The 12,654-nt window shown below is 41.1% G+C and overlaps 1 protein-coding gene across 6 annotated transcripts in view; it reads left to right on the top strand.

The window, feature by feature from the left end:
- ABLIM1 (actin binding LIM protein 1) overlaps window positions 1-12,654 on the top strand; it is a 195,187-nt gene that overhangs the window by 167,827 nt on the left and 14,706 nt on the right. For 3 of the 6 annotated variants that reach the window (XM_061372767.1, XM_061372763.1, XM_061372762.1), the window contains 5 exons: window positions 3,758-3,862; window positions 6,088-6,135; window positions 8,852-8,998; window positions 11,134-11,225; window positions 11,364-11,460. In XM_061372767.1, the coding sequence (XP_061228751.1) occupies window positions 3,758-3,862; window positions 6,088-6,135; window positions 8,852-8,998; window positions 11,134-11,225; window positions 11,364-11,460 (489 nt within the window). The remainder of the gene's footprint in view (window positions 1-3,757; window positions 3,863-6,087; window positions 6,136-8,851; window positions 8,999-11,133; window positions 11,226-11,363; window positions 11,461-12,654) is intronic. The other 3 variants (XM_061372764.1, XM_061372765.1, XM_061372766.1) reach the window with 3 other exon arrangements.

Raw genomic sequence — 12,654 nt, 5'->3', positions numbered from 1 at the left:
AAAGAATCAAAACAAGTCCATGAATGAACGAAACCCTGACCCTACTGAAATCAGAGACAAAACTCTTATTGAGAGCCAGGATTTCATCTCGCATGCCTAGAATTTTTCAGAGGCATTCAAGAATATTGCAAAGCCCCCTTAAGATTTTCATGCAAGTAGAGTTCTGAGTTCCAAACTAGTGTGTATTCCTCTGCTCACAGACCTTCCCATAAGGAATCTACCCACCTTCACAGTGAATTTGGGCCTTGACTTTCACAGGTTCCTCCTTTCCTTCCTTTTGGCAGGTCTCTGAAATCAAATGCTCCCTCTGTGTGATAACTATTTGCAGGGGGTTGTGGATGCAGCTGAAAGCTCTGCTCTGGAAGACAGCCATGCTTTCACTGTTTCATGACTTTCAGTTTTGTGCAGGGAAATAAGGGCTGCACATCTGGACAAGGTGATGAATGGTAGTTGCACAAAACCTGAATAGAACTAAGGTTTCAGGTGTCTATTCAGAAGTAAAGCAACGAAGCTGCAGCTTCACGGAAGTCTTGGTGTTGTTTGCTTGTGGGGTTTTTGGCCTGATTCGGTGAACTTAGCTTGTGAATTGCACAGTGAGCCGAGAGGTGAATGCTTCAGAAGGCAGCAGGAACCTGCATTACACTGTGCTGTGTGTAGGCAAGCAACTCTATTCCTGACTGCTAGGGGAACCTGCCTAACAAATCAAGCTATAGGAAATGGAAACTACCTCATGGAGCAAAGAGAGTGAAAGAAAAAAAGCTTCTGAATTTCAGTTCTGAGGCTGCTGTGCTCAAGCGATTGATTTTTATACTTAAACTTACTCCAGTCTCTCTTAACATCCCCAAGCACCTACACACATACTGTTCAACTTCATGACAGCAACGTGAGAACTGTTTTTTCCTACAGTGCTGGTGAGCTGGGGTGCTCTTGTTGCTTAGTGGAGTTACCACTTAACGCTAGTTATGGCATATCTGAGATAGTGAGAGACTCTCCTGTGCAGGCACAGCAAGGAACCCAAATTCAGAGCATCCACAGTCCCTACTTTCATGTAAAGCTGGAAACAGGCTGTCCATGAGGCCTTGGGAAGCAGGTCCAGGCAGGTTAGCAGCTCTGCTTTCCTGTGTGCATATGCACGTTCCACAGATGTTGGCACTGCTTTCATAAATTGTAGGTAATTTTACAGTTGCATCTGAAGCACTTAAGCTTCATTATAAGAGTGGGCTCCTCAGGGATGATCTAATGAGAATGTAAGTAGATGTACCATTCTCTCCTGCAGTGGTTGGAGGTAATGAGACTGCCATCCTAGAAAGTGTAAAGGAGAGTCATTTGTCAGTACTAGTAGGAGTCATTACGAAGAGAGAGATTGCACAGGAACCCCGGGAAATAAAAGCCAACAGAGCCATCTGTGAAGCATCATATGCAGGATGATACCATGCTAATTGTCTGCCTGGTACTGTGTGCATTATATAGCATTATCAGTTCCCTCTAAACAAATTATCTGTGTACCTGATACAAGATTAGCCAGCATACAGTTATGAATGTGAGCACGCTTAGTTTAGAATATGTCTAGTTGAGATAGAGGGGGGGGTATAAGAAGGATTTCTTCCCTGTATTTGTAGTGGTGGTGTAGATGCATTGTAAATGAAACGTGCCCACATTTTGACTACCAGTTCCCAGCAGGTAAATGCACTTGTGATTCCTTGATTGTGCCAAGTCCACAGGTCAACAATCCCTTTTGATTCTTCTCTTTCATTGAATATACTAATTGCTAATGGAAGCAGAGAGGCAGAATGGTACGTCTCTATAAAGATTGTAAATTTTAGAATTAACTGTATCTCAAAGCCTTCTCAATATTGATGAAGGCCTTTTTTTCCACATAAAAGAATGATTTTGCTGAAAATTAACTCACAATTTCTCAATAGAAACAAAAGACATTAGTAAAATCAGCTTAGCCAAGTTGGATGTTTCACCATCACAGTATCTCAACAGTTGGCCAAGTAGAACACAGTGCTGAAACTGATGAGTAAAGGACCATAGGTTGAGATATGACAAAACTCTTTCAGCTAATCTTTCATACTGCTTTTCAGAGTTAGTAAACCTACCAAATCCTGTAACCTGGCCAGAAGCTCAGCGTTGCTGCACCCAGCACAGCTGCTGCTGAATGAGGAGGTGAATTGCTGCACCCACACTAGAAAACCACCATAAACTCATGTGGTTTAGGGCTAAAATACCCAAGTGGTAAATACAGAATTTTGCTCATGCATTCTTCTGGATAAATTTTGTGCAGTCAAACCCCCCGAACTGTGTGTGTGGTTTTTAAAACATGTATGTGCAGATGGAGTAAGTTGTATACCAGCAGAAGCCTCTAGCACATCTCTCTCAGCAAGGTCTGCAAAGAGCATTTACTTCCTTTTGGTGCCTTTTAGATTGGCAGATGACCATTCAAGTAAAAGGCTGTCCTGGTTTGGGCTGGAATAACGTTAGCTTTTTGTGGAAAGTGTAAAGAAAACTTTTTCTCTCCTCACCACCTTCCCCCCCCCCTTTTTTTTCTCCTATCTGGACTTATTCATCCCTTTTCTAGGGTTTTTTTAAACCTTTTTTTAATGCATACCCGAAAAATAAAAAGAGTTTGATGCTTCCCTACTTTTCACCATTGTAGTCACCCGGCCCCATGTAAAACAAGCACCCATGCGGATGGTTTTTGCTTGTGCAAATTGCACTAGTGTGAAGAATGGCACAAAGGAAAGGCAGCAACATTCTTTTATGTTACACACACATCATGGGTTGTTAAGTCTTGATACCAGCATGGTTCTTTAACAGCCCTCTTGTCCTGACAGACACAGGAGCTTTCAGGGCCAGTGGATTGCAGTTGATGGGTTGGTAGGCGGCAAAGAAATAGTCCTGGTAAGAGTAATCCTACAAATGTAACAAACCCTGTGCAAAGTGGAACTGGGGTTGTTAGACATTAGATCCAGATTTGATGATTCAGCAGTGCTGAAGTATTGTCGCCAGAGCCAAATTTGGCATTGACAGAGACTTGGGGTGGCACCGGCATAGAAACATTGAATGGTTAGGGTTGGAAAGGACTTCAAGATGTAGTTCCAACCCCACCAGATAGGCTGCATTGCTTCACAAATTATTTTGCCATATCAGAAATTTCCTACCAGAGAGCTAAACCAGTGAAAGAGTGTGTAAGGAACAGTTACACCTTTTGATAGAGGCCAAGTGACCTACCAGCTATTTTCCATCTCTAGCTTCTGTATGCTTTTGGTTTAGGGAACGGTAGTAACTGCCAGCATCTGCTTCTATCTGCTTGGAAGCTGGTTTCCTTTTGGGTTTGCATCTCAACTACTGTGCTCTGCGTCTGCGCCTTTGAACTCCTAATATCAATCTCCGTACTAAATCATTGCCAAGTAACCTGCCATTCTTCTTTTCCACGCTGCCCATCTACCACCAGCTATGAGCATCCAGCTCCTGCCTGCATGCCGTCAGAATGAGTCTGAGCTGCTCACGCCTCAAATCCAGCCTCAACATGAACTTTTGTCTCTGCAGGAATATCAGGGGCGGGAGGGAAAAACATTACTAGGGCTACTACCAGTTCTCGTTATTGTTTGTATTTATGTTTTTGGTTCAACTTCTTTTCTCCCCGGAGGTTTTGGTTCTGCCAGTTTTATTTGGGGTTGATTTGAATGGGCTTGCTTTTCTTTTTTGTCGCTCTCCCTTTTCTCATTTTGTTTTCTCCATTCTTTCATTGGAGGCAATGAGCCGTCCAGCGGTCGGAACTCCCCTGTCCCTTATCGGCCCGACAGCCGCCCTCTCACTCCAACTTACGCTCAGGCCCCTAAACATTTCCATGTTCCAGGTAGGAGCTGGCACTGTATGTGTCTTGGTGTCCTGTCACAGTGTAGAATGTAGCCTTTGTAACTTTTGTCTTGTCTCCATCGTTTCACACTGTTTACCATGGGGTACACCCTCAGGGTTTGGAACTGCTCCTGGGCTTGCTGCGAGGGGTTAGTGAGTTAAGAAATGGGGGGACTCACTGTGATTTTTACCTGTTCTGTTGGTCAGTGTTTCATTGTTAGGGTGCCTTGGTTCTCAGGGTTTGTTGATGGCCTATGGGCTAGATACGAGCTATGTAAGGCTTGATTTTTCTCTCAGTTGCACCAGTTGAGCACTGGCATAACTCTGGTAACTTTGGAGGAGTTGGTTTTGATTCACATGTAGAAAAGAGTCAACCAGTGAGCCATTACATATGTTGTTTATTCAGATTGTTGTGACTTGATTCAGTCTTAAACCCAACAGTTCTAGTTTAGTGTTCCCTTTTCCAAAGTAGATGAGGATGTTTCTTGTTTTGTGCAATGGCTTGGTGTCCTTAGAAACCTCCAAATACACAAGGATATGTATGCCTTAGGATGTCCTCCCTATAAAGGTCAATCTGTTTTGAAGTGATCAGCACAGCTCTTCCAGCCTCTGAGAAGACCATCTGTCTTGGATTTTGATGACATGAGAATGTATGACCTGAGGGTTGTGAACATGTATCAATTGCTAGCTGACTCTTCAGGTCCCCTTTAGTCTAGTGTCCCTTTGCACTGCCAGAGGTTACTGCTCTTCCTCCTTCCTCAGACCTGGCAGATAAACTGTCTGTGGGAACTTCCCTTCCAGTCAGTGTGATCTGACTTGGCTAAGGGAGGCCGGTTTAACTGCTTAAGCTAACCTGGCTCACTTGGACTTGCATAAGCTAAAAATGCACTTGCATGAAGAGCTTTGAGTAATACCTCTAGCATGGTGGGAGAGTGTCCTCCAGCTGGAGCAGCACAGCCACAGAAGGAGCCACGTTCCTATCCCCTTACAGCTTCCAGCTATAGATGTGTGCAAAAGTTCAGCATGACCGCCCTTGTGATGTTTGTACCTATTCATTGGTCAAGTAGCCATAACAGGTCACTAACAGCAAGGAAATACCTCAGTGTCTTTGTATGCAATGAATTTGCTTGTTTAGTCAAGGATGTAGAGTTCTAAAGGGTAAGAATTGCTTCTGTTACAATAGATTTTTAGGGTTAGCTTTCCTTAATACCAAAGACTCAGTTGTCTCCTGTAGCAACTGGATCTGCAATTCTGAAACGCTTTCTCATCTTCCATTCTAATGTCACTGAAAACCTTTTTCGGGCAGTATGTAGTAGCAAAATGGGTTTCTGACATTAATTTTCTAGTTCCCAGAAGCTCATTTTGGTCTTCAAATAAGATTTTGTCAGATTTTTACACTGTTGCACTGACTTGGATTAACTTTTGTGTATGAGTTGGGCTGAACACATGAAGTGTTGGCTTGGAATGAACTGATTCATGTCTTAGATTATTATTTGTAAAATATGGTATCTTTTAGACATGCTCTAGATGACTGCACTAGACTTCTGGGAAGTGTCTTGGTTCTGATTTCCATTGGTAATGTGCAATATGGTGGGTCCTACATTAAAGAAATATGAAAGAGGAATAAAATCTATCCTTGTGGTTTGAGAATTAGTGTTATATCAGCTCTGTATAAAGCTTCCCTTTGACTCACTGAAGGGTAGCTGTGGTTGACTGTTCAAAACAGCGTCTCAGACAGCTATTTTGTTCTCTGGAATTTGAAGTTCTGTAAGCTCAGTGCATTCTTCTCTGCTCAAGCCAGCCAGCCAGTTGGAAAGAAAATTGAGCTGTTGCGACTGAAGCACAATTTTCCACACAAGTTATTTGGGGTGGTTTTCCCCAAATGGCATCTATCTTCACCATTGAAATGTCTTGCTTGTTTGCATCTCTGCTGTCTTTTATCCCACTGGTAATCTTCTGAATGCTTACAATTAATGGATCATGACTTGGAAGCATCTACATGTTACAGAATCAGCTCCAAAGGACTTCATACCACATGTCTTTGACTTACACTCGTTCTTATGTTGTTGTTTTTTTCCTGATTTTGTATAGTATTAGAAATAGCTTTCTGCATTTTTCTTCTGCTACATCCTTGGTTTGGTCTGTCTGTTGTTTTCATGTAGGAGTTACCTGTGTCTACAACTGAAACGGTTTTCATATTCCCATTTTTCTTTCTTGATTTCACAGATCAAGGTGTCAACATCTACAGAAAACCACCCATCTACAAACAACATGGTAAATGATCTTTCCCTTTTTATTTCCAAACTTGAATTAAAAGGCAAGCAGACTAGTGAAAAGCATTAAGTTGTTACCTTGTAAGCATAAAAACTCAGTAGCCCAAGCTTGAAACAGCTGTTGCTGCATGTCCTGCTGAGTGATTGTTTTAAAGCATGTTGTTTCATTTGAACCATATGGTTTAAATTTTGGCCACATTGATATTAATGGCAGAATTGCCTTTAACTGGGATTTTGCTGTCTCTTTAGCATTATGATGGCTTCCTGTATTTCACTTAAGTTTATGTTTTAAGAATACAGGTACTGATCGTGTTAAATGGATTAACAGCAGACTGTTCTCTGAGAGGGACTTCATGGAATTTCCTTATTTTAAACTGACAAAGAATAATAATTTAACAGCAAAGATGGAGATGCCATTAGCAACCTGGAATTCCAAATGTATCTCTGGCTTTAAATAAGACATGATAATATTAATAATGGAAGATGATATGTTGACTTGTCACTGACAGGGCTAATGGGATTCTCAAGCCCTGTGATAGAGCTCAGGTAGATGCTGTATTTGTTTTCCCAGCTGTTTGGGTTCCAAGTTGGACAGCAGTGTTTGTGCTTTAAGGTTTTCAGTGTAAACATTGTTAGAGCAAGCCTGAAGTTACAACGATGGCAGAAGCCTTGCCCATCTTTAGTACTGCACAGCAAAATCCTGGTTTTAATGGAGTGCGTTCACTCTGCCCTTCTGCTGTCAACAGGAAGCTTTGAATAGATGATTTTTGTGTAATGTAGTGATGGATGACTCTACTTTTTAAAGACTTTCAGTTTGCAGCCCTTTACAAACCCTTTATCCAGTGAAATGCATTTAGGGTTAAGTGGCAAATCAGCAGTTCTACAGGGTTTAGATGAACAGTTGGCTGAGAGATTGAGCTGAGATGATTAGGAGAGCTCAGCAAGTCCATTCTGTGGTTAGGAGTAGGGGTTGCAAATAACAGTGCTATGGTATTACATGAGGGATTTTTCCTCTTTGTGTTTTAATTTTCAAACCATATGCTCATTTTGGAAAAGTCTTAACATTATTTCTGTTTATTTTTATGGTTTTAATGTGTCTTCTCACCTCCCATTAACATGTGAATGTTTAACCACTGACATCACCAATTCTAATACGTAAGTACTGTTTGAAGTCATGCTTTTGTAAACTCTGACCAGCTTCTTCAATACCTGCAATTGTGCTTAGAGTTTCCCAATCACAAACTGCTCAGAATTCCCGATTAATCCTAATACTGATGTTGCTAAACTGCCATGAAAGTGTTGGATGAGCCACACAGTGGCTCACTTCATGAACAGATGTATTTCTCCTAAAAAAAAAAAAAGGGGGGGGGGGGGAGAATGAAGAAAAAATCCAGAATCGTTGCTTCTATACAATAGCTTCATATAGGAGAAAGTGATCTGAGCTAGCACTTTGCAGATAAGAGGTAATTAAGCCTCTTTTTAATGTAAACTGAATCCTATTGGATTGATTTTTTTAATGTCAAGTAGTGAAAGCCGTAATGCACATCCTCCTGTGCTTTTAAGAGACTTTGACTTGGGTGATACGGTTTAGAGTGAGGTGTCCCTGCCCATGGCAGGGGGGTTGGAACTTGGTGATCTTAAGGTCCTTTCCAACCCTAACTATTCTATGATTCTATGATTCTATGACTTAGGCTGGAATCCTGTGTGGATGCCACACTACTGAGATATTTTATTGATGAGGTTCATTTTACTGCAAGTATCTTTCCCTGCCACATTAATCATAGGCTCATAGAATGGTTTGGGTTGGAAGGGACCTTAAATCTCATCCAGTTCCAACCCCCTGCCACGGGCAGGGACGACTTCCACTAGGGCAGGTTGCTCCAAATCCCTGTGTCCAACCTGGCCTTGAACCCTGCCAGGGATGGGGCAGCCACAGCTTCTCTGGGCACCCTGTGCCAGCGCCTCAGCACCCCCACAGGGAAGAGTTTGCTCCTAATATCTGATGTAAATCTCCCCTCTTTCAGTTTAAAGGCATTTTCCCTCATCCTTTTCTTAAAGGGCCTTGTCAAAAGCCCTTCCCCAGATTTACTGTTGGCCCCTTTAGCCAATGGAAGTTGCCATACAGTCTCCCTGGAGCCTTCTGTTCTTCAGAACAGAACAAATGCGCATCTGCATTTACTACTACTGCATGCTACTAAGCAGGGGCATGCAGCTGAAAATACCCACTGGTTAAATAAACATATTTGTTTCAAATTCCTTTGTTTATTTTGCATCTTTTTCCCAGAAACATAGGAAATAATCAGCATCAGTACAGTTAAAATTAGTGCTCTTTCTCTGAACTATTTGTTTCCTTGCCCTAGAGAGAAGACAGATCAGTGCATAAATCTGGTTTCATCTTCATTAATAATCAGCTGTCCTTAGGAGTTATTGGCAAATACTTTTAGATTGAGTTTTCTCACTCTTGCCTAATCATTCTAACTCTAGTAAAATCTAGCTGGTTTGGGGTTATTTTGGGGGTGGGAATAAGGGAGGAAAGTTTGATTCTCATCTTTTGGCAAGAGAAAGACATCACTTTGCTTCAAATTGCAATTAGTACGGCAAACCATGAAAATGGTTTTGCTTTTGAAAATTAACATCTTGTAAAGCATAAAATTTAGACAAAATAAGGAAGAGCTTTATATTGATGTACATAGCTAAGTTCCCTGATTGCCATCTAGATGCAGCTGCTTTGGCAGCACAGAGCAAGTCCTCCGAGGATATCATCAAGTCCTCCAAGTTCCCAGCAGCTCATGCACCAGCACCCAACGAGATACCAAAGATTGAGACTGACCACTGGCCAGGTCCTCCCTCCCTTGCAGCCATAGGTATGCAAAAACAAATGGTACAAGCGATGCGGCTTACAAGGTACTGGTAACCAAAGTAGATTAATACCGGAGCTGTAAAAATGGAGAGCGAAGCTTGTGTCCACTCCAGGTGTTCACCGTTAAGTGCAGTTCTTCTGGTGAGACCTCCAAGTGCCTGTGAATTAGAACTATTGAATAGCACTAAGAGGTTTTGCTAAAGGACTTTGGGATTGATCACACAGACACGAACCCATAGGCAAATTATGTGAACTCCCATGCAGGAGCTTAAAAAATGTAGTGTGTCACACAAGCCTGACTTCTTTCAGTTAATGTCTATTTAATCTTTTAGTCCTAAGCTAATAGCAAATATTCCACAGGAAATGTGGTTCCTTCCAAGCACATAATTAATTTCATGACAAAAAGCAATAACTGAAGTCAAAAATTAATGGACTAAAAGAGTCCAGATTTTCAGTTACTGTTTCTGCAGACTTTTCTATTTTGTGTTGTAGCACTAGAGGTGTCTTATTTTCTTTACTTCAATCATGTGCATCATAATTTTGTTTTGGTTTGGTTTGTATTTTTTCCCTCTGTTAATTTTTATTGACCCCTATAACATGAAATGCCCTATCTAGCCTGATTCATTTATGAAGTCATGCCTGAAACACTGAAGGTGTTGCCTGTTTCAGGTTTCTGTGAGGGAGTGTATGGTTTTCCTCACAATGGGATTTTCATAGAAGAGTAGGAGAGCTCAATGACCAATTGAAGGGGCTGTGTCTGCAGTGGCAATGCTTTGGAAATGTCCATTATATAGGGCTGCAACCTTACAAACATTACAATCACAGTGAATACATCTACACACTTGGGACTCCCCTGACAGTGCTTGTGATAACTGCAGCATTATTATGATGTGTGTCTAAGGTGGAGCCTTTGTTGGAAATTCTGGCTGTCAGCTCAGTCTCCAGGCAGTGGATAACAACTCTAATGGTTTCCAGTAAAACTGCTTTCTGCATTATCCATCAGGTGATATTATTACACCTGAGAGACTAAACAGAACGATTTGGAAACGGTAAAGATAAAAATGTGCTCATGGACATGTTCGCGGATAAGAAGGCATGGTACAAGATTAAAAACCAAACTCACAAGCCCCAGATTTTTCAGCTTGTCTGAGTATTTTCTTACAGAGCTAGAACGAGCTCAGCTGCCAAAAAGTTTTATTGCTGTTGTACTGAAAAGTCTTGCAAAAGCCTGAGATAACAAACAACATAATCACTTCAATACAAGCAATTTCTCTATAGCTTTCTCTCTCTCCATATCAGCATCAATTTAACACTCCTGTACAAAACATTTAATTGATAGAAACCTTCTGATGCTGTAGTTGCAAAATTTAGTTTTCATTCAAATAAAACACTGAGTTTGTCTAGCATGGAGTTGGTGAATAACTATATCAGGGTATAGCCTGTGCAGAAAAAGGTCGAACTGCTGTCCAAATTATTGCAGTAATATCATATTCTGTGTATTCATGGAAGTGTCTTGGTGTCCAGATAGGACTATTTCTCAAGAATATCCAAGAGAATAAAGATTATTCAATACAAAGGAAGGAACTGAAGTGTAGAGCACCTGTGTCTTAATCAAATTTAGCTTTACTCAATGGATCAAATTAGTTTGCTTCATTTTAGGCTAAAACCTTCTTTATTCTAAATGTGAGTGGCCATTTAGAATATTAATGTAGTTTAATTTTCCATTTGAAATGTTAATTCAGATTTGCTTTTCTGAGTCTAGATAAAAGTTTAAATGTAAATTAGACTTAATGTTTTCAGCCACTGATACTGTTATTGGTGCCATTAAACCTCATGTTTCCAGGACTAGCAATCTGAGCTCCTTTTATCAGTTTATTGATCCGTGGGTTTTGTACCCAGGACTATAGCTTGGTTTGGAACTCACATGCAGTTAAGTAGTTGTTAATTTTACAAGAAGCCTGATAGCCATAGGACAGGCTGTCTGAGTGAGTTTTATTAAAAGTGAGTGTTCAAGAAGTCTTTTGAGTCTGCAAGAAAATACGACTTTGTTTATTCAGTAATAAACTAGCATTGAAATCTCCAAGCTGCGGTTGAACTGAGACACAAAGCTCTCTCTGTACTGTGGTTTTATGGAAGCAGGAGCTGACATGAGACGCAGATCAAGTGGAAGAGAGGAAGATGATGAGGAACTACAGAGACGCCGGCAGCTGCAGGAGGAGCAGCTCATGAAGGTGGTTATAAGCTTGTCTTCATGCTGTTTCTGAACACCATCCCAAAAGTGCCCCTTTGTTTTCTGTAAGCAGTTACTACTAATGCTTGATCAGCTTTATTTTATTGATTTTACTGTTTTTTTCAACTGCTATTTGTAGCTCAACTCTGGTCTGGGACAACTGATACTGAAAGAAGAGATGGAAAAGGAGAGTCGCGATAGGTCAGCCCTTTCTGCCAGTCGTTACGATTCTCCAGGTAATTCATGTAGGCAATAAAGCTGATAATGAACAGTGGATAGTGAACACCACATATACACACATCAACCAGCCTCCCAGAATAGAAACCACTGGGAAGACTGCTTGATATGTATATATGCTGTATTCTCCCACTGAAAGATATATATGCTGTATTCTCCCTTGAAAGAGTGGCCTAATTCATTAGCTGGTTTTGGTGGGGGAAGGATTCTCATGGCTGTTTCTTTCTTAGAAAAATATAAGGTTGAGGATTTTCAGGCAATTTTGAGGAGAGAGATTTTCTAATCTAGATAAGGAATGAGGTAGAACATTTGGTGACTGTCACATCACACACACATGCCAATAGGCTGGGTTATTAAACTACAATAACATATTTTGCTAAAATCAGTAACATTTACCAGTGGGGCTGCATATTCCAAACACAACCAGTGTTTTGGCCTTGGCTGACGTTTTGATTGCGTTCCAAAAGAATACAGCAAAAGCACAAAAGGCGACTTTGATTAATTGGTGGCTTAGATTCTTGGCCTCATTGCACATTTCTGATACACGTCTGTGGCCCTCTCAGATCTCCAGAAAAGGGTGTGGGGATTTTATTTCACTCTCTTGATCCACTGGTCACTGCAGCACAGCAGCTGTGCTTCAAGCCAAGAAGGGACAAGATGAGTCCCTTTGGAGTCATCCACTGGAGTAGCTGCCAAGCAAACCAAGATTCCTAGTGTTCCCTATTGTACAAGTGTGTTGCCTCTATTTATGCTCTTGAAGAGAATGCCTGTGATAGTGTATCTGTTGAGTCTACCTGCTCAACTCAGAGCTTATGATTTTTATACTAACTTTCACAGATTGGAGGACTCTTTTACTGGAGAGGAGTCAATCCCTCTTTGCAGTCATCAGTTGCCTTTGGAATTAGTGGTACCTTTCCCAAGGGTGCTCATTGCTGGCAACAGCAGTTCCTCAAGCTGTGCATTCCCTGCCCTTCTGTGGTAATAGTAACATTTAAAAAACAAGACATTAAGTTTTTATATGGAGGATCTCATCTGAAGGAGCTGTATTAACTGTAGAGGTGCTATTAATGAATACGCTGATGATCTATTTCATCCATCTTCTTATCTGTATTTGAAAACACACCCTTGACATTTCCACATTGTCTTGATCTTGCTCGTGCAATTTTTGAGTGCAGTGCAAATACTGAATGCCC

The sequence above is a fragment of the Neopsephotus bourkii genome, unplaced genomic scaffold (assembly GCF_033783945.1).
Source record: "Neopsephotus bourkii isolate Nb327-2 ecotype Australia unplaced genomic scaffold, CSIRO-AGI_Nbou_v1 NB_1615, whole genome shotgun sequence".
Classification (NCBI taxonomy): Eukaryota; Metazoa; Chordata; class Aves; order Psittaciformes; family Psittacidae; genus Neopsephotus; species Neopsephotus bourkii.
This window is presented reverse-complemented; position numbering and strand designations above follow the sequence as displayed.